The sequence below is a fragment of the Odocoileus virginianus genome, chromosome 2, assembly GCF_023699985.2.
Source record: "Odocoileus virginianus isolate 20LAN1187 ecotype Illinois chromosome 2, Ovbor_1.2, whole genome shotgun sequence".
Taxonomy (NCBI): Eukaryota; Metazoa; Chordata; class Mammalia; order Artiodactyla; family Cervidae; genus Odocoileus; species Odocoileus virginianus.
In genome coordinates, this window is record NC_069675.1 from 60,424,874 (window position 1) to 60,446,790 (window position 21,917).

Consider the following 21,917-nt stretch of genomic DNA (forward strand, 5'->3'; position numbering starts at 1 on the left):
CTGGGGACTCTGGGGCTGTAACACTTGGTCAGGCTTCAAGTCTCATATGGATGTGCCACAGGGGGCACTGTCACATATTTATTCTCTTATCTCTTCTCCCCTTTCCACCTTGGGTCCAAGAGAACCCTAAAACTTAACTCTTGTATAAGGATGATGTATAAAAAATGGGACAGCTGAAAAACCATAAACACAATTATTCAACAGAGGAAGAGAAAAATGGCAGTGATGAACGGGAAAGCTGAGGAGATGGTGTTCACTGCTCCTCTGTTGTGAACTAGCTGTGTCATCTCAGGCGAGTCCTCCATCTGACACGGAGTGGCTTCCACAACTGTGTCTATAAAATGAGGCCAATCTTACTTTGCCAGAAGGAAGGAGGCTGACTTATCTGATGTGAACTCAAAATCCCTTTCAATTCCAAGACCTAGAATTCTGAGGAGCTGGCGTGCCTACAGCTGTTCTTGCCTCCCCACAAGCCGGACGTTTCCAGCGAACTCTCGTCAGTTCTCCTACTTCTCATGTGCCGTTAGGACACAGCGCTTCCTAACACAAAGCAGAAAAAACAGCCGGGAGGAGCAGAACCCTGAGAGCACAGAACTCAACCTCTGCCGTGTATCTTCAGTCTCTTTAGCCCCCAGAAGCGGAAATCAGGGCTTCCGCAGCTAATCAGGATTACTGCATTCCCCCTTCTCCCTTGATGACATGCCCCCTCTTTTCTAAGAAAACCCCCTCTCATTTTCCTTTTTCAAAAAGTCTCAGAATGGCCATTATCAAAAAATCTACAAACAATAAATGCTGGAGAGGGTGTGGAGAAAAGTGAACCTTTTTGTACTGTTGATGGGAATGTAAATTGATACAGCTACTATGACAATTCCTTAAAAAACTAATAAAACTACCATACGACCCAGGAATCCCACCTCTCAGCATATACCCTGAGAAAACAATAACGGAAAAAGACACGCGTACCCCAGTGTTCACTGCAGTACCGTTTACAACAGTTAGGACACGGAAGCAACCTACATGTCCATCGACAGATGAACAGATAAAAGAAGCTGTGGGTACATATATACGACGGAACATCACTCAGCCATAAAAAGGAACACAGTTGAGTCAGTTAAAGTGAGGTGGATGAACCGAGAGCCTGTTAAACAGACTGAAGCAAGTCAGAAAGAGAAAACAAATACTGTATATTAATGCATATATATGGAATCTAGATATATGGTACTGAGGAACCCATTTACAAGGCAGGAATAGATACAGAGACACAGAGAACAGACTTGTGGACACAGCGGGGAGAGGAAAGGGTGGGACGAACTGCAAGAGTAGCACTGAAACACATCCATCACCATATGTAAGACAGACTAGTGTGGAAGCTGCTGGGTAACGAGGGAGCTCAAGCCAATGCTCTGTGACAACCTAGAGGGGCGGGAGCGAGGTTCAAGAGGGAAGGGACATATGTATACTTTTGGCTGATTCATGATGTTACAAAGCAATTATCATCCAATTAAAAATAAAATCAGGACATGTGTATCATTTAATATCTCAAATAGCAATCTTGCCCCTCTCCAAGTGAGGCAAGCGAGACAGCTTCTCAAGCCCCAGAGAAATAAACCCAATTCTTGTGCTTCTTTCTTCCTGCATTTCTCTCCATCTTTTCAATGGCATCTTATTATACTCCCCGTTCTTGATTTGCAGATTTGGATATTATTTAAGACCTTCTTATTATGGAAGATGAGGACTTAGCTATTTTATACACCCCCAAGTATCTTTCTATAAAGCAAATATTTCCCTAATCCCCCAGCTTTAGAGCCAGAACACAGCCACTCAGCACAATGACAGCTGAAGCACCGACAGCCCTTGACCACAGATTCCCACTGAGCCTGTTCTGGAAGTCCGTGTACCCTGCAGCTGCATTCTCCCAAGATCGTGTTAAAATTCTCCCTGTCTAGCTATGAAGATGCTAATAACATTCAGAAGTGATTTTAGAGCTCTGTGGCAGTAAATAAACCACCAGGCTTCAATGGATCAAAGCCTACAAAATAGGAATTTAGAAAATTTTTCATGAAATGACCATAAAACCCAGAGCCTCTCTAGTTCCATACAGTCCATTTTCTCTACTCATTCTCTCCCCATCTCCGTTGAGCCCGTTCCCCAAGGGCTCCAAACCCTCTGGCCCCAGAGGCTTCGACTGAAGGGATCTGGGTGAAGTCAGCCCCAGGTTGGGGAGCAAATCAGCTCGGCCCCTCCGAGGCACCACACTGCTCATCTCTCGAGTTCATGGGGGCCTTCTCCACAAGATACACTAGAGCACATTCCCCTCACAAGACAAAAGCAATGAGAGGGAACAGAATTGAGGGTCTTTCTATGCCATCCCTCTCAAGGATCCCTGGTTCTGAAGAGAGAAAGCCGTCTGCCAGGGGCATGGACGGGAGCATGCTGACTCTTGGCGATGCCTCCAAATGCCCACTGCAGACCGCTAGCCTATATTCTTTGCATGTCTCATAAATCTGCATCATGTGACTCAGGCATCGGAATCCACGCCCCACCCCACCCCACCCCTGTCCATATTTAATGCCTGGCCAGCTAGGTATTTCTGTTCACCTGGATGGATCACAGTAACTGAGGTCTGCTAGGGAGGAGCGATGATGGGCCTGGGTGGGAGGTGACAAGGAGCATTAACAGCCAAAGGGTGAGACTGGGTGATATGCTCAAACCTCACCTCCCAGTTGTGGACGCAACAGAAAACATGGCAAGAAATATATGACACAAAGCTACTGAGAATCCCTCAAAACCACCACCTGAAATGGCAACCCACTCCAGTATTGCCTGGGAAATGCCATGGACAGAGGAACCTGGCAGGCTATAGTCCATGGGGGTGCAATGAGTTGGACATGACTGAAGCGACTAAGTATGCAGGATAACAAGCCAATGAACACTTTGGCCACCTGATGCAAAGAGCCGACTCACTGGAACACATGGATACATGTTATATGTTGGAGGATGATGTGCAGGAGGGGGCAACCCCAACCCCCCCCCCCCCCGTGGAGAAATTGTTGGGCTTGGGTGCTCAAAAAGCATGGGCTGATGCTTTTTGAAAGCCAACTCTTTCCCTGATATTGGGAAAGACTGAAGGCAAGAGGAGAAGGGGGCGGCAGAGGATGAAATGATTAGATAGCATCACTGACTCAATGGACATGAGTTTGAGCAAACTCTTGGAGATAGTGAAGGTCAGCGAAGTCTGATGTGCTGCAGTCCATGGGATTGCAAAGTGCTGGACATGACTTAGTGACTGAACAACAACGATGAATAAAATATGAAACTCTGTGATTGTTGCACAGTATATTGGGGTTCAGATCACCCATTTATTGAGCACCTATACAGCCAAGCTTTATAGGGTTGCAGAGACTATAATGATGAACAACATGCTTTGAGCTAAGTAAAGTCACTCGTTCAGCAGATAAAATGTGAAAGTCAAAAAAGAGGCAGGCTTTTAAGTAGCAAGAGAGGGATAAACAAGAATGCTATAGGATTTGAAAGAAGAGAAAACAGTCATAATTGGTTGAGGGTGACACAGTAAGACACATGGATGGATAAACAGTCCAAGACCCAGAAAATCAGAGCAGTTGCTAATCTAGAGTCTTGTGGTGGCTCCGTGGCAAAGATGTGGACACATACCAGGCTGGTGGCAGGAGGGGCGTAGGAGGACTGTAAAGGCAACTAAAAACGTGTGGACAGTTACATGTGTGTCTGCACGTGCCTGCACACATTCTGAGCTGGATGCTAATCTCACATGGAGGACTTTCAATATGGTTCTACCATCCTAAGAAGTTGGGGGGACAGGCTGGTTTAGGGGCTGGTAGTTAGGAAACTGTGAGCAGAGACAGCCCATGCTTTTTGAGCACCTAAGCCCAACAATTTCTCCACCGGGTGGTGGGGTGGTGGGGTGGTGGTTTGGGGTTGCCCCCTCCTCCATGTCATCCTCCAACATATAACACGCATCCATGTGTTGTTCAGTGTCCTATTTTCCTCCTGGTCCCAGGGAATGCCTTGAAATTGAGGGAAACCCTTGGCTCCAGCAGCACAAATAGATCTTCTCCTGGTTCCTAAGTTATGCCTCTGAAGGTTTTCTCCTATACACACTGTTCTCTTAGAAATTCTCCTTCTGGCTTATCCTAAGTTGTAAGAGGGTCTATCACCATTTACACTCTTTCTAATCATCTGTCTTACCAATATCAGTTTTAGAATGAGACAAACCTTGGGAAGTCGTAGCCTCTATAGGAGTTAATCTGGCTGCCCACTTCCATGGCTCCAGCTTTTAGAGACATCCCTGACTTCTTAGGACAAAAAGTCTCACGACAGGGAACTTGTGAACAAACAGGAAACCTGGTGCGTCAGCCCCTGACGACCCTCCCATCCTCACGTGGGACGTTGCTAATGGTCACTGGCCTCATGGCTGGGCTTGTCTTGGGGAAAGGAGGTACTGTCATTAAGAGGCCCCTGTGGGTAAACCAGTGGAATGAAGGTAAGGGCTGTGTACGGCAGGGCCCACAGGGAATACAACAAAGTTGTGCTTCTCCCGCCGTGAGTTTCCAAGTGCCTGGAAACAGTGGGGCGGTTCCTACACGTCCTTCCAGGTATTCGGCATTACCCAGAACAGCACACCGATTCCCTGTGGATTAAAGGACAAAGCCAGCAGGGATGCCGGCTTCTATGGCCCCGGTCCCTCTCGCCCGCTCCTGCCTCCATAAATCAGGCTGGCAGGTAGCTGGGAAGCAGCTGTGGATGACAGCCTTGCTCTGGAGCACAGGAAGCCACCTTTTAACCCGCCTGCTCTTGTTTGTCTCTCAAACGTGACAAAGGAACAGATGTAAGCAACATGCCAACTGTTGAGAGGATCTGCCTGGAGCGCTATAGGAAGCCTGCTCAGAGTGCATCACACCAGCCGCTCCAGAGAGGCACAACCGAGTTCATTTCCTGACACTCACCCCCCCACCGCCACTGACAAGCACTCTGCTCATGTCAGGTTGGGGTCTGCACTGCTTAGACAACTCACCACGTACAGCCCTGCTGCCACCTTCACCCCCGCCAGGAAGCCCCCTCCCACACCCTGTTTCAACACCACCAAAGTCCAGTCCAGCCTCAGCGCCCAGGGGTCTTCTCTGACACCCATGCTCCATCCTGGGCCAGAGCATTTAACAATCTGTGCTGGTTTCTAAGCCTCTCACAGGGCCACTTTCTCCCTGTCCAAACCATCTGGTTACCTCCATGAGGGATGGAGCCGGGTTCACCCACCTCTGTCTTCCCAGAGTTGCGTCTTTCAAATCACTAGTTGTAGGATGAATGGGTCAGGAATCACGTTTACAGAGTTGCAATTAATATTTAAAACACTAAATTAAAAAAAAGCTTATAAAAGACACTTTTGGGACAACTAAGGAATTATTGGGGAACTATTAGAGGATATTATGAAATTCCTATTAATTTTCTTAGGTCCAGTAATGATGTTGTGTAGGAGAATATCTTATTTTTTAAGAGATGCAAGCTCAAGTATTTAGAAGCGACTTACTTTCAACTGGATCAACAGAAAAAATACCTGTGTGCAAGCTGACACATATGCAGAGATAAAGCCAGTAGGGTAAAATGTTATGACTGCTGACTCTAGATATAGAGTAAACAGGCTTTCACTGTACAAGTCTTTAAATTTTCCTGTGTGCTTGAAAAGTTTAATAATGAAACAGAAGAAAATAAAAAAGAAGAGACAAAAATCAGAATGCAGGGCATGAAATATGATCTGGTTCGGGGTGTCTATTGGATGTGTATCCCATGTTACAGTTTAAATGTATTTCCTCCTTTGCGTCAAGGCCAAGACTCCGAAATGCTGCCCTACGGCTCCTCACTGTTCCAAGCACAGAGCAGGTGCACTCTGAACTGTTTAACTTCTAGAAGCACAGAATTTTAGTGAAGGGGCAAGCTGAGAACTCGTTTATTCTCCAGTTACATCCCATTAACGCCAGCTATGTCAAAATATCCAAGCCATTTCCTGCCTTAGCACATTTGGCTCTAACGTCAACTCAGCCTTCAGCACTCTTATCAGATGTTTAATTACTCATCAGGAAGGCTGCTCCCCTGCCCCCTCCATGCCAGGGAGGTGGTTAGTGGAAGACTGCAAGAGTAGGGCGCCAGTTGTCCCAGTGTGCCGGGGACTGAAGCATGTCTCTGTGGGACTAAGGACTTTCAGCGCTAAAATTAGGACAGTCCCAGGCAAACCAGGATGGCTGTTCACCCTAAACGTGAAGGAAGACTGGGAGAGGGCCTTGGACAGATCCAGGAGAGCTGAAACTATATGCTTTGTAGCATCATGGGAACATGAGGGGCTAGAGCAAATCCAGGGCAGTGAAATTATGATGCGACAGAGATCTCCCTGACAACATCCCAACAGCAACAGCAAATGCCAAATTGCCAAGTGTCTCTCATGCCCCTGAACAGAACCTCTGATTATTCACCAACTCATGTGGAAAGAAAAAGACCATGGGAACTTACTGTAAAAACGTCATCATCACCAAGCTCAGCCTCATTGTGGATGGTGGAAGATGATGTTGTTGAGCCTAAAAAAGACACAAAAACCACAAAAAAGTGTTTCCAAAGAGGATAAGTCAAAGCCAGTCATTTAAAGAAACCACATCCTAGTCCTTTTACATGTAGATCACTAGCAGAAATGTTACTTGGAAATTAAATGCTTTAATTTTTAAATATAATTTATTTATTCATTTATGGCTGCACTGGGTCTTTTTTACTACATGTGGGCTCTCTCTAGCTGTGGCGAGCAGGGGCCTAGTCTTGGTTGCGATGCACGGGCTTCTCACTGTGGTGGCTTTTCCTGTGCAGCACAGACTCTAGGCGCATGGGCTTCAGTATTTGTGGTGCTCGGGCTCAGACGCTCCATGGCATGTGGAATCTTCCCGGACCAGGGACAGAACCCGTGTCCCTTGCATTATCGGGCACATTCTTAACCACAGTACCCACTAGGGAAGTCCTTACATACTTTTAACTTGCTCTTCTTTAATTGATTCTAGCCAGCATGTTCCCTAAATGAACTTTGCTTACTGTTGTTTCCAAATCGATCCCTCAAACGTCCTCACTGATCCGTGGAGAACAAGCACACACAGAGGCGCCCAGGAGCTGGTGCTCAGAGGGCCTACCCACAGCTCTGAAGGATGTGCATCACTCTCTCCACCAGTGACCCCCGCCTCCACTGTGTAGTGGGAAAAGCACTGGACGGAGGACCCCAGGTTAGACCTGCCACAATCGCACTGTGAAACTGGACTTAGATCTCTGGGCTTTTCATTTACCCACAAAGGGACGTGACTAAATAGCTAGTATGGTCGCCTCCTCTTCTGAAATTTAGACACTATACACCCCAGACTGCGGGAGAAGCCACCTTCTAAACTGATACCTGGGTAAAAAGGTTTTTTTCTTGCAATACTGGCAGTGAGTTTGCAGGTCAACATTTAGGATAATGTAAAAAAAAAGAAAACCAGTTTATTTTCAGGGAATGAAATGGTTATTTACAGTTCAACTGATTTATTTGTTCATCTCTTTCTTCATTCTGGTAGGCAAATCATGTAACTTCTTCCTTTCCCTCCTAGTAGCACCCCATTTATGTGGATCAAATTAACTAACCCTGTTAATGGCCAAAAAGCAAACCATACTTAAATTTGCATAAGTGATAGATTACCAAAAGAGAAATTCAGTCTATATCATCTCCTTTTTCTTGGTTAGGCCTTATGAAATGCACATTTAGAAAGTATTTTGCTATTACATAAAATTGAACTCAAAAGACTTGCTCAGAAAGGGATGAGAAATATTTAAATTCCTAATGAAGGCTCACAGGAGGAAAAACAAGTCCCATAATAACCTGTGTGCAGTTCCTATTGCTCTTTGAGACTCTTAGATCTCTACTATTTGAGTCACTCTAGTCTATCAATGTTTAAGGCAAGTTTGATAGAACAGAGCTAGGTAGAATGTATGAGAAAAAATTAAAAGTAAGAGAACCAAATTTTGTGTGTGGCTTCAGTGATTAAGCACATGGACATAGTACAAACTTCTCTCAGTAATACAGGAGTGGGCTTCCCTGATGGCCCAGAGGCTAAGACTCTGTGCTCCCAATGCAGGGGGGGCCGGGTTTGATCCCTGGTAAGGGAACTAGATCCCACAAGCTGAAACTAAAGATTTCACATGCTGTAAGACACAACACAGCCAAATAAATAAATAAATTAAAAGAAAATAATACAGGAGCTATTTTCTCATCTAAGCATTTAAAAGCTATGTTTAATAATAAGATTTTAAATATTATCCACTTGTGTTAGACTTCTGGTGTAAACACTGGTTTCTACTCATTTTGTCCACCCTCGTGGTTGTAGTTCTCAGATTCATTGTTCCAGCTAGAACTGTCTCTCTGATGATTTTAAGAGATTTTTTTTCTTTTGAGATCTGCTTTTCTCTCCTCCCCCAAATAAAGAAAATGACTTTAGAAAACATTTCTCGTTTATACACATGAAATACATATTCTTCTGTGATTAATCTAACCAATTTCTGAATATGGCTTTACTATGCCTTGCTTGATATTTCTTTGTTCACAGGTTGGCTAGGACATCTTAAAACCTCTGATTTGATAACTGAATGTGTCGAAATGGAGAATTTGTGTGTTTGCATCTGTGGACACTAGAAAAACCCCTGAGAACTGACTGCCCAAGAGCCTTTCAGTCCATGGTTAAATGCCACACAGCATCTACCAGCTGCTCACTCACAGACTAAGGAGTCACAGATTCCTTCTTTCCAGTGGCAGCCGTACCCCTGGGCCCTCATTACACAACAGTGGGAAGGCCTAGAGCCTCTTCTGGGCCCATTAGAATCCATTCTCCACCTCTGGACCAAGACAGGTTGCACCCAAGTTTTTTTCTCAGGAAAAGGTGAAATATATCAAAAAGTCATTTACATGGACGTCTAGAACTTATCTTTCCAGAGCAGTCTAAAAACCAGTTGGAATCACTCATTATTCTGAAATCCATCTCCTTCTCCACTGCACTGTCTTACAATATTTTTCTCCTTGGATGTTCCTAAAGTTTTGGCCTCTACCAACCTGGCCCCCAACCCTCCTGCAAATAATCCACAAATATGTGATGGCAGACAATTGGAATTAAAAAGAACCTGGAAACTTCCCACAGCCCCACTGAGAATGCAGTGATAAATTCAATACCTTCTATTAGGTCTTCGATTGCTTTCCTCACTCCCCTGTCAAAGGCTCGAGCATCAGCAGGGCTTTGGAAAGTAAGTCCAAACTTCCTATTGTCGACCTTCCAATGATGAAAGGTTGGGTTGGCTTTGGTGTAGACCAAGTCCTTTCTCACATAGCATTCCAATACCACCTGGAGGATTGAAATACACAGGTGGGTTACTTTTTAAGTAGTCATGATGGTGTCTGGTTACAAAAATCTAACTAGGAATGACTGTTTTTGATGGCAACTGATGAAAACCCTCCCCTCTGCCTTCGTGCATCTGTGAAGGCTTCTTAGAGGAAGGCTTTGCCTGCCTCTGTTGAGCATCCACTCCTTGCTGCTCCCCCCACCTCCACCTTGGTGGTCCTTGCTGTATTGCTCTGCTCCTTAACCATGCCCTACATTTTACTCATTTTCCTTTCTCCAGCCCCTAGCTGGGGGTGGAGGGGTGGAGTGGGGCAGGGTGGGGCTAAGCTGAGGCCCAGTCTTGGGGCTTTGCTCTATTCTAAGTTGACTGCTTTTCCATCAAGGCCTTTGTATTCATGACTCTCAATCCTCCTTCTCCTGTCCTAATGCTGTTTCTGAGTGACCTCAAATTCAACAAGCTGAGAAAATAAATAACCTGCTCTGAAACTGCTGCCCTTAGTTTCCTATGCCAACTTCTCATCTAGCAATGCCCACCTCTGTTAATTTTCTCCGGCTCGAATCTCCATGGTTTCCTTTTGCCTCTTCTACTTGTTCTATCCTCTGTATATGTTAAACACCAAGTACATTTCATTTTCCTGTCAGTATATTTTGTATCAACTCTGGTTCAATTGCTACCACCCTGATCTAAGGTCTCTAATAAACCTTTTATCTGGATTATGAGAACATTCTCCAAATTTCTAGCAATCTAGTCTCAGAACTGCCTTTTCACTAGGCTATGACTTGGAGGAGATTATCTCAGACTTTTGATCTTTTTATCTCTAAAGCGGAAATAACACCATTGATAACCCATTATCGATGAGAACACATACACGAACAGGCTCTGAAGACATTGGACAGTGAGAAACCTAAAGAGCTGCACACACTTCCCAGGACATTGCACCATGTTTTTTACTCTTTCACTTCAGTTTTTATCACCTTCACAATTTAGTACTTGATTTCATATTATCTTCTAAGAGTTTCATGTGCTTTTAAGTCTTGTTCCTTTAACTAGACTGTAAAAAGATCAAGATGTCTTATAAAATAACTCCCTCTGTGTACAGAGTGCTACTGCTGGCAAAGATATCAGAGTTCAATATTACAGAATAAAAAAGGCATTGAAATCATGTGAATGTAAACTCCATTCTTTATTCATAGATAGCTCCAAAATATCACTAATATTTATTTCCATAGTTTCATTATGTATATATCAAAATGATTTCACTAAGTTTTACCAGCTTTGATCTTGTTCAGCATTTAATGAGTTCTACATTGAATGAAATGAGATACTATTAGTTTCAGACTAAGTGAAAGAGTGAAATTAATAAAAATTAGAGAATATCTTCAAATGAATAAAATTTCAAGAATACATCTAAGCAAACAGAAATTAAGCATTGCCTAATAAATGTTCTCTAACTTAATAGATGAGAATAATAGTCAAATTGGCCTATCCAAGCATTGCAAGCAGTTAACTTTATTCCACTGTGTTGAAGGAAGGCAATGGTCCCCTCACACAATTCTATTTATGATTAAATTGCTTATTATGGCCATTTTCCCCTAAGAATAGCGCAATGATTAAATGTCAGCCCAGCCCCATTCCAAATTGGGGAAATCCAAATAACCAAGGCTTTAGCTAACAAATGTTATCTATTTTAGAATTTAATAGTCTCAATGCAAAATCTCAAAATAAACTTTTTTGTAAAAACAAACATTTCCAGTTTCTCCATATTTTTATGGCAAAAAAATTAGTCCTTGGTTGACATTTTCTGAGTTTAAGATTATTCCAAAGATACATTTTCCTAGAGAAGTGTAATAAATTCTTAGAAAAGTAAAGTTTAGCCACCTAAATTATGTGGGAGGAGGGATGGAGAGGAGACCAGATACCATCTCTTTATCCTCTTAAATTTTTTTATCCTCTTCAACAAAATTATATCATTATATATCTATGTAAGTTTAATGACAAAAATGATGACATTCAAATGCTATAAATGTTTGTAACAGGTATAACTGCTTAGTGAAGTTTTGGCATAATAGGTATTAATCCTCTAAAATGAAGTTTGGGAATTTGACTAAAACTTGAGAAAGGTTTTTAAAAACGGCTTTTCAAATTAGATGCATGGGGAGAAAAATAAGTGATTATATATTCTTGTTGAAGATATTTCATCCCTCATTTGAAGTATTAACATTCTCAGAGTGGTACATACTATTGCCTTCTGAACTCTATCTGTTGCATTTGAGAATAAAAAATTACACTCATCTTCACCTGAGTTCATAGAGTTGGCTTTATTTTGAAGCACCAGCTTTCATTAAAGTCTAAGCACATGCAAGAAAAAGGAAATACAGTTCCTAATAAGCACTCTTGGATGAAAGAGAGGTTTTTAACAATATTTCTTTGTCTTGTCCCTTCCAGCAAATACCATTTTGCTGTTTCACAATCCATGATGAAAGCAAATAACCTTCTAGGTGATGAACCAAAGAATACATTTTGTGAAACTTGTGGTCATTTAGTTGGATGAAAATGAAATAGTCAGTGGTGTTCCTTAATTTTTCTCTTCCATTTTTTAAAACCATACCAGCCTGTGAAGCAGAGAAGGAAATGGCAACCCATTCCAGTATTCTTGCCTAGAGAATCCTGTGGACAGAGGAGCCTGGTGGGCTGCCGTCTACGGGGTCACACAGAGTCGGACACAACTGAAGCGACTTAGCAGCAGCAGCAGCAGCCTGTGAAGGGGCCTTCCCAGGTGGCGCTAGTGGTAAAGAACCTGCCTGCCAGTGCAGGAGACAGAGGAAACATGGGTTCGATCCCTGGGTCAGGAAGATCCCCTGGAGAGGGGCATGGCAACCCACTCCAGTATTCTTGCCTGGAGAATCCCACGGACAGAGGAGCCTGGAGGGCTACACTCTATAGGGTCTCAAAAAGAAATCCATACTATAGAAGGTTCAATATAGCAGAGTCCATGAAGGTTCCATTCTTGCTCAGCTCTCTGTCTATCCCCTCAACACCTCTCTATCTCCAGAGCTGCCCACTGACAGTATGGGCACTACCTTAGTTCCCTCCCTGCAGTTTCTTTATGTACTCACATAAGTCTGTGTGAGTCTGTTTAAATGTAGCCATACCTTTACATTGGTCTTCAATTTGCCTTTTCTTCAAAAACATGTCTGAGAGACACAGGAAGGTAAAAAAGGGCTGTTTAGTGGCTGCGTAATATTCCTCAGAAGAGATACACGAGAATTGTTCTGCCATTCTCTATATTAATGGGCATTCAAGGTCATTTCTAACTGGTCACTTTTAAAGACAATGCTGAAATGAACATTCTTGAGCATGTTCTTAAAGTTTGGTATTTGGGCTCTTGGGAGCCTTCCCTCTACAACCCCAGGTCCTTTTAGGGGGTTCAGGATGGCAGAACTATTTTCATATGTTAATGCAATTTTTGCTTTTTCATTGGCCTGCCAGCCCTGCTAATGCTGCAAAAGGAACGGTGGGTAAAACTGCTATGCTGAGGCTCAATCAAGGCCTGGCCGTGGCACCAAACATCCAAAGCCACCGGATTCACCACTGGCACACACAGGAAAAAAAGCCAGTTTTATGTAGGGTTGTCCTTGATGAAGCAGTTAAAAACGACTGAAATCCTGACCCATGAATACACATCTTTCATTTTGTGTGATGAAATGGATGTACATGTAACTGGATTCTCCTATCTGTGTCCACACTTGATCTGCTGTAATATGTTGCTTTGGTTGAAGTACAAGAAGAAACTCTGGCTTTGCACAAATGCATAGCTGGAAGAGTATCTCTCACAGCCTTTTTACTTCTGCTGCACATGGAAGAGTGACGACTATCTCAAAGAAAAACGTGAGTAACTGTTGCCGTTGAGAGTTGAACTAACTGCTTTTCTCATGGATCATCAGGTTTACTTGAAAGAACAACCTACAGATGAACTATGGTTATTCAGACTTGGGTACTTTTTTTGAAGATGAACACAGTGAGCCTGTCACCTCAAGGAAAGCAAGGATATATTTGTTGACAATAATAAAATTTGAACTTTCAAGTGAAAATTAGAATTTTGGACAGCTTGTCAATACTTAAAAAGACTTTTCTAATGACAGTGGTAATATTAAGAAATGTGATTTTTTTTTTGATACTGTAGAATTAAGTGTATCAACATTTGGAAGCTCTGTGTAACTCAGTAAACCATTATTTTCCAAATGACCAATGCATGATGTTATAAAATCAGGAATGAGTAAAAGATTGATGCAAAGAGAAAGGTAAATCAGTGGATTTTAATGTAATTAGAGTCTGTAAGGTTTCAGAGGCCACAATTAACAAACTACTACAAACTGAGTTTTGGTTTAGATCGAAGTGTTAATATATCAATGATGATCTGAAAAGGCTATTAAAACAGTTCTACATTTTCCAACTGCATATCTGTGTGAGGCTGGATCTTCTTCATATACTTCAGTCAAAACAACATATTACAATAGACTGAAAGCAAGAGTAGATATTATAATCCAGCTATCTTCTACTAAGTTAGATATTAGAGGGCTCTGCAGAAATGCAAAGCAATGCTATTCTTCTAATCATTCTTTTTCCTGGAAAATACCTATATAGTTATTTGCCAGAAGCAATGTCATTTATGCTAACCCTACTGTTTAAGATTCTTAACAATTTCAGTTTTAATTGCTAGTGTGGAAAACAGTAGTAGCTTATACCCTATCAGACAAAAGCATTTTGGGGTCCTCAATAAACTTTTAGAGAGTAAAAGGATTCTGAGGCCAAAAATGTCTGAGAACTGTAGCTATCTATAAAGCTCCGTAAGTCTATTTCCATAGGATAGGGTTTAGATACAGAACTGCCAAGTGAAAAGGAATACACATTTAAAATTAATATCCTGCCAAATTGCCTTTCAAATAGTTTTGCCAGCTGGAACTCCCACTAAATGTGTATGGGAGTGCTCACAGACCTGCACTGGAATGATCAACCTTTTAGATTTTGTGATTAATCTTCATAAGGTAGTTTCTCATAGGATTCATTTAAGAGGTAAGAGCATCTAATCCATCAAAATAAGATTCAACTCAGCAATTTTTAATTTGCATATAACTTCTCAGGAAAACTTGACTGTCTCCAACTTACAAAAAGTAACAACTTTGTGAATGAATACTTGGAACACAGACTTTTCCCATAGAAACAATGGCATCAACACAAGTTCACAGGTGTCAAGATAAAATTCAAATAACAATAACAAAAACCAATGTGCTGAATTCTAGAACTGCACTACCTTGGAAAATCTATTGACAAATCTGGTTTCTACCAGAGAAAGTACTTCATGTCCTGGTTGGAATACTGAGAACTCTAATACTATCCATTCTCTGTATTCCAAAAATGATCTCCACCTTCTCCTTGCCTTTCCACTACCGAGGGCGGGAGGTGTCCTTCAACAACCTGTTCTGTTTGCACAGCTTCCAGGAGTATTCATACCCTCCAGTGGGAAGAAGCGCTGCACTATGGAAGCCTGGAGGCCAAAGGAGGAGTCATCATTTCACCAAAAGTGTGTGTGTGTGTGTGTGTTTTAGGAGTCCAGAATTTACCAGCACATGAAACTGGTAAAGTGAGGGATGGAAAGATGAAGGAGCACACCTAGGTGTATGGGGGTCTGACTTGAACTCCTTGTGATATAATTTATAAAAGTCCCAAAGTGCAGAGTCACAGAACATAAAGGGGACAAGGAGAGGGAGGGAGTGAGGAGAAACACAACAGGAGGGGATGAAGCTTACAATCCTTGTGCAACAGCAACACACAACAGAAGCTGGTCCACAGCCAGGACTGCCCTCTTCCCATGCCGAGTTGGTATGAAGGGACCAAGATTTAGCTTCACAGTGAAATGGTCCAAGAGCTGTCTCTAATGATTATGTGCCCTAAGATGGGGGAAGTGGATTCTTTCCTGGAGCACTGAGTTTCCCCACTACAAACTGGAAATAATAGTCTCCTCCTCCTTTAGAATGTGGCAGGAATATAACTGAGATTATTTACATAAAGTGCCTCAAATGAAATTGTAGAAGTTTACAATTATTATGTTCAAGCCAGTGATAAGAAACAAGTTTATAAATGTATTTATAAAATGAAGGGGCTGAATTATTAATTAATAATTATTAAATGAAGGGGCTGACATATTCTAATGACAAACCATAGAAATACCAGGAAAAAACAGACCTAAAAATATATAACTGTTCAGGGAAGATAATCTGCTAACATAAAAGTAGTTAATGATAAAAATAAAAAGGAAAAAGTGAAAAAAAATTTTCTATCAAAATTTTTGTAGGAAAACAACGCCAACTAAAATAAAAGAGGCAAGCAACAGATTATAAAAATATCTGTAGTAAAAATGACAGATGAAGATGATTATCTTTGTTATACTTGGAGGGCATACATATCAAGGAGAATAATCAGGCCCCAAAAGGTAAATATGCAAAGGACACTGACAGATAATTCAGTGTTTAACAGAAAAACATTTGATCTTATTGCTGACCAAAAATAAGATACCACGGTTATCCTAATCAAATTGGTAAAGATTTAAAATATCTGAGCCTCAATGTGTTAAAGAAAATTCTCGTATATGCTGGTAGCAGCTCTTTGTATAAGTATAAAAAGCCATAAAAATTTGACCTCCCCCTAAATTATTCCAAGTAGACAGCAGTGTGGAAAATGCAGGTAGATAATACAGGGGTAAGAGGGAAAGAGACAATCTTAATATTTGACACTAAGGAGATCATCAAATAAACAATGAACATCAACCTGATACCAGCAACATGGAAAATTTCTTATGAGATATATAAAAGTGTTTATGAGCTCTGATTACAGCTAGGTAAAAGTAAAAATATGCACAAAGGGAAAAAACTATACCAAAGGGTTAAAGGTGGCTGTGCACATGTGACTTTGGCCCAGTTTGGGTTCAGGGTATTAGTCACTCAGTCATGTCCGACTCTGTGAATCCATGGACTGTAGCCCCCCAGGCCCCTCTGTCCATGGAATTCTCCAGGCAAGAATACTGGAGTGGGGAGCCATTCCCTTCTCCAGGGGATCTTCCCGACCGAGGGATCGAACCTAGGGTCAGGGTGAGAGGGAATCAAATACTCGTTTCAGGTCCCCTGATAGGACCTACAACAAGGAGTCTTTCTGAATCTTAGTTTCTTCAGATATAACTATACAAGCTGCTGTAAAGATACAATGATGTACCTTAACTGAAGGGCTAGAATTGTACTTAGCCCCTAGGAAAATGCTGGATAAAGGGTATTTTACTTTTTTTGGTTAGTGTATAATGCCTTCATTGTGAATATCTAATAAACAAGAATGTTTTAACTATTTGACTATTATGTAAGGAATTTCTTGAATGGCCACATTTCTTAAAATAGTCTCCCTTTACATTTCCGTTTCATTTTCAGAAATGAATCAAATGTGAAAACACCATTTCTGTTAATCCATATATAATGTTTAGAAATTGTTCTGCCTTATCTATTTTGTAACCTTTATAAACCCTAAGAAGTGGTGGCAAAAGAAGATTAAATTTGTATACCTAGCACATAAAACTCAACAGATGCCACTCTTAAGGGTCTCAAATGTACCAGACATATTCCTGTGGTGTCTCTGTACTTTCTCTGTTGGGGTCCTGCACATTTTGAATCAATGGTTGGCTCTGGAGTATACATTTCAGAATCAAATATACGGAGGACTATGTTCTTCCAGGTCCAAGGCATCCAATTAAAAGTAGACTTAGACCCTCAATTTTCCTTCATATCATAGATTCCTTCATAACAGAACTGGACATTCAATTCCTTCATGAAAATGTATGTTATAAACTATCAATGCCCCCATCCTTGTGAGGTCATGAGTACTCTCCAAAGTGCGTATTTTTAAGCATACAGAATTATCACAGAAGTGTAATGCCACTGCTTTCCATTACTTTCTTTCCCCAAGTATGTTTTATTCATTAGCTGATGAAATAGAAGCTGCAGTATCTTTAAGATAAACATTAATTTAGAAGTAACAAAATTATCAGGGTGACTTCCTCTTTGCATTCTACCTCTCTCCAGCCTGACCTTGATGGCATGCTCCATGAATAAACCCAACGTTTAAAAAAACTCTGACTTCACAGATCACTACAATGTGATACATAATAAAGAACATACTTCTGTTTTGAACATCTTGTTACAGTGAGAGAAAGACAGCTTAATTAATCAAAGACGCAAATATGACCGCCAAATGCACCACTTCTAAGCATCTGAGTTATATGGTGTGTAGTAGAAAGTGACTTCACTGGAAAGCCTGGGTTAGGTTTTGCAATTTGGTGCCAGCTCTGGGAGTTCTATCTTTGGAAGCTCTTGCAAGATTTTGAAGTCAGAGAAAGAAGGGGAGAAATACCTACAGGAAAAGGACTATGATTTTAACATCAAGAAATCAGTCGTTACTATTTAACCCATGCGTTGACATCTGCCATTACCAGTTTGTCTTTCTGTCGTTCACCATGGATGAGAAAGCCGCTTCGTCCATTGCCTTCGGGGTGCATGACCTTACAGACCCCCACGCGACTGATCCCGCCTCCTTCCTGTGGGAACCATCCCCCGCTGGAGTCATCTCTGGTCATAACCACAGCCTTGACACGCACAATATAGCTGTCACTAAAAAGACAACAAGAAGAATGGGGCATGACAATGGTCTGGAGCTGAAGGATGTGTTTCACAGAGCAAGGTGACCATAGCCAGCATTTTTGGGACTCATCAAAAGAAAATCTATGCCTGGCAACAAACTTGAAAGGTAACCCATGTCAGTGTTCAGGGAAAAACCCAAACTCTTAAACTCAGTATAAAATTTAATTTAAAAAAGAAAGATGCCCAGTTGTTAAAAAATATCTGTGAGTCTTTGAGGATGTATGCAAGCACATTTTCCAGTATCCAGGCGGAAGTATTAATAATAAAATGAAAGAACTGCTGTCTACAGTTTAGTATCTTTAAGTTAGGAAAGACAAATCTATTAACAGAAGAGGACATTATGGTTTCAACCCTAAAAACTTGGTTTGTAATGAATGAACATGGTTTAACATTTTATAAAGCATAATCTGACTTAGCATAAGAAGAAAATAACCACTCCCAAATCACAAATTCACCGTGGGATCATATACAGGTGGGAAAATATTTCAATTCCAATATCCTTTACACATGTAAGCCTTCTGTTTATGACTTTATTTTTTCCAGTCTAAACTTCAATTTCGCAATAAGTTCTTCTGCACATTGGCCAAAAATCCTCTTTCTCCTCCAGAGACCAACTCTAGCTTCTTTTCATTCTCCATCACTTTTCGGGAAATTTACAAAGCCATTAAATTCTCTCCTGCTGTTTTCTTTCTTGTTATAACATTCCTTTTTTTAATCCTTCAAACATATATTCCCAACTTCTATATGCGAGGTGGGTACCAGGTTCTAAGGAAACAAAAATGCAGAGTAACACAGAATCCTCTCTACCACCCAGACCCAGTGCTCAGAGCTTGGCCAAGCGCCCTGCAATCTGCCAGAGACCACTCAGACCGCCCCTCTGCCCCACGTTCCTCACCTCACTCACCCCTAAAGGTAAAGCCTCCCAGGTTCCCCACCACCGCCTGCAGCTCATCCACAACTGTTACCCAACTCCCCTCCCCTGGGACTCCAGAGCCAACATCCCCTTTGCTTCCTCAGTCCTCCCTTCCACACTTGTTTTTATTGTGGTAAAACACACATAATGGAACATTTACCATTTGAGCCATTTTAAGGGTGTCACTTTGTGGCATTAAGCACATTCGCACTGTTCTGCGGCCATCACCAGAACACCAACCATCCATTTCCATAACTTTTTTCATGGAAACTCTGACTGTGCCCATTCAACAGTAACTCCCCATTCTCCTCTCTCCCAGCCTCTGACAACCACCATCATACTCCCCATCTCTATGAATCTGACTACTCCAGGTATCTCATGTAAGTTCCTTTCACTTAAAAAAAAATTCTTTCTTTATTATAATTTGGCTATACTGGCTATTAGTTGCGGCATGCAGGATTTAGTTCCCTGTCCAGGGATCGAACCTGGGACCCCTGCATTGGGAGCACAGAGTCTTAACCACTGGACCACCAGGGAAGTCCCTCCTTTCACTTTCTTAACTGAAATGAAACTGTGTTCTGGCCGAGTCACGTGGCCCACTCATGTGGCTGCCTTCCTTCCCCGCTGAGTCTAGATGGTGGGTGGGGGTATTCACCTCTACTGCAGGCTACAGGGCTCTCTCCAGTTCCTCTGAAGCTCACAAGTCTGACCACGGACCGCCCCCCACCCTGCATTTCTTCAATCTTCTTCAGATCTCTGGGTCACATCCCCTGGTTCCTTGGAGATATTAGCAAGTGGGCTGACTGTCCCTTCATCTCTTCATCATGACCTCTGGTATGATTCTTCATAATTGCTTTATTCACGCATAGTATCCTTCCAATCCGCTGACCTCTCAGTTTCTGGAACTCTTCTCCTTCAATAACCTTGTCTTAGCCACTCATGCCTAGATCACTCTCTTGACCTTGTCAGTCTTCAGCATGCTACACCCCAGCCACCATTTCTCAATTGCAGTTCACTCTCTAGATTCCAATCATTTGTCACCCCACTGGGGCCAACGATCTCTTGTGCCATATTCTCTACATGCTCATGTTCTCACTTGATTCTTTATACAATTTAAATTCCACGGTCTGTTGCGATGCTCTCATGCAAAACCTAAACGTGTTTGCCTTCTCTTTGCTCAGTGAAGTTGCCTGGTGAAATCCTACCATCCACTTCGCTCCATACCTGCCCTCAGGCTGCCACACATAGAGGGAAAGACCCCACTCTTCTCTGCTCATAGGTCTAGTTTTGACCACTAAACCCAAGTGTGTCCACCTAGCATCCTGCTACATGTCCCTGATCCATCCTCAAGAAAACTGCTTCACACGTTCTCTTGCCCTCACTCTCTCAGATGATGGAAGAGTTTGCTTTCATTTTACTAAGAAAATAGACACACTCTGAAGAGACCCTGCACTGGCACCCAAGAGCATGCCTACTGCTTGGTACCAGTATTTGCTGCCTCTCCCCCTTTAACTGTGGGTAAACCATCCCTGATCCAAGCTAGGGCTGACAACAATACTTAAATATTTTCTATGTGCAAACAGTGCCCTAGTTCACGTCTCTATACCCAGGCCTCTTCCCTAGGTTTCTGATGAGTAATGCCAACTGCCCATGAGATTTCTCTTTTTTTACATCTAGCAGGCACCCCAATTAACACATTTTAAGGTTGAACTCGTGATTCCCGACACCTCTGATCCTGCTGGTTCTTCCTTTGAAATATGTCCAGAACACTTCTCCGACAATTACAACAGCCTTCTAACTGGTCTCTTTACCTCCACTCTTGTCCAGCTTTCTAAGCAAGTCGAAAGGTAACTCAGATTAAGACAGTCTATTCAAACCCTCCCATAGCTTCTTATATTACTTTCTGGGTAAAAGTCAAAATCTAGGGCTTATCTTACTCGCCTCCTTGCTAAACCCCACTTCAGTCCTGCTGTCCTTGCTGGTCCTCCACATTACACACCCTACCCCAGGGTGTGTACTTGCTATTTCCTTCCCTTCTAACCCCATTTCCTACTCTTCTCTTCACACACCAACCAGGCTCATTTCCTTCTTTCATTCCCATCTCTGTCCAAGGTTACTTCATCAGAGAAGACTTCTCTGTCCGCTATGTATAAGGAGCACCCTCCATCCCTCTCTTAAATCTTCTCATCGTGCTTTGTCTCTCTCTGTTGTTCGGTTGCTCAGTCATGTCCGGCACTTTGTGACCACATGGACTGCTGCACGCCAGGCTTCCCTGTCCCCTTCACCATCTCCCAGAGCTTGCTCAAGCTCAGGTCCATTAAGCTGGTGATGCCATTCAACTATCTTGTCCTCTGTCATCCTCTCCTCCCTTTCGTCTCTCTGCTGCTGCTGCTAAGTCGCTTCAGTCGTGTCCGACTCTGTGCGACCCCATAGCCGGCAGCCCACTAGGCTCCCCTGTCCCTGGGATTCTCCAGGCAATAACACTGGAGTGGGTTGCCATTTCCTTCTCCAATGCATGAAAGTGAAAAGTGAAAGTGCAGTCGCTCAGTCATGTCCGACTCTTAGCAACCCCATGGACTGCAGTCTACCAGGCTACTCCATCCATGGGATTTAACAGGCAAGGGTACTGGAGTGGGGTGCCATTGCCTTCTCCACTTTTGTCTCTCTACGTGCTACTAAATCAACATCTGCCTATTTGTCAGCCCATTCTGCCCAATTAGAATGTAAACCCTGTGCGGGCAGGGACTTTGCCCTTCTTGTTTACTGCCGTATCCTGAGAACACAGAGTGATGTCTGATACTTACTGGGTTCTGGAATGATGGAGTTAAACTGACAATATTTGTCAACAGGCT

General features: G+C 42.4%; 1 protein-coding gene and 1 non-coding gene across 4 annotated transcripts in view; both read right to left on the reverse strand.

Moving 5' to 3' along the window:
- Nucleotides 1-21,917, reverse strand: part of SPRED2 (sprouty related EVH1 domain containing 2) — a 123,825-nt gene that overhangs the window by 15,176 nt on the left and 86,732 nt on the right. For all 3 annotated transcript variants that reach the window (XM_070480264.1, XM_020888273.2, XM_020888274.2), the window contains 3 exons: nt 17,945-18,122; nt 9,251-9,419; nt 6,535-6,599 (listed from right to left, as the gene is read on the reverse strand). In XM_070480264.1, the coding sequence (XP_070336365.1) occupies nt 6,535-6,599; nt 9,251-9,419; nt 17,945-18,122 (412 nt within the window). The remainder of the gene's footprint in view (nt 1-6,534; nt 6,600-9,250; nt 9,420-17,944; nt 18,123-21,917) is intronic.
- On the reverse strand, nt 19,530-19,602 carry TRNAG-CCC (transfer RNA glycine (anticodon CCC)). Its single transcript has one exon. It is a non-coding gene; the product is annotated as a tRNA-Gly (tRNA).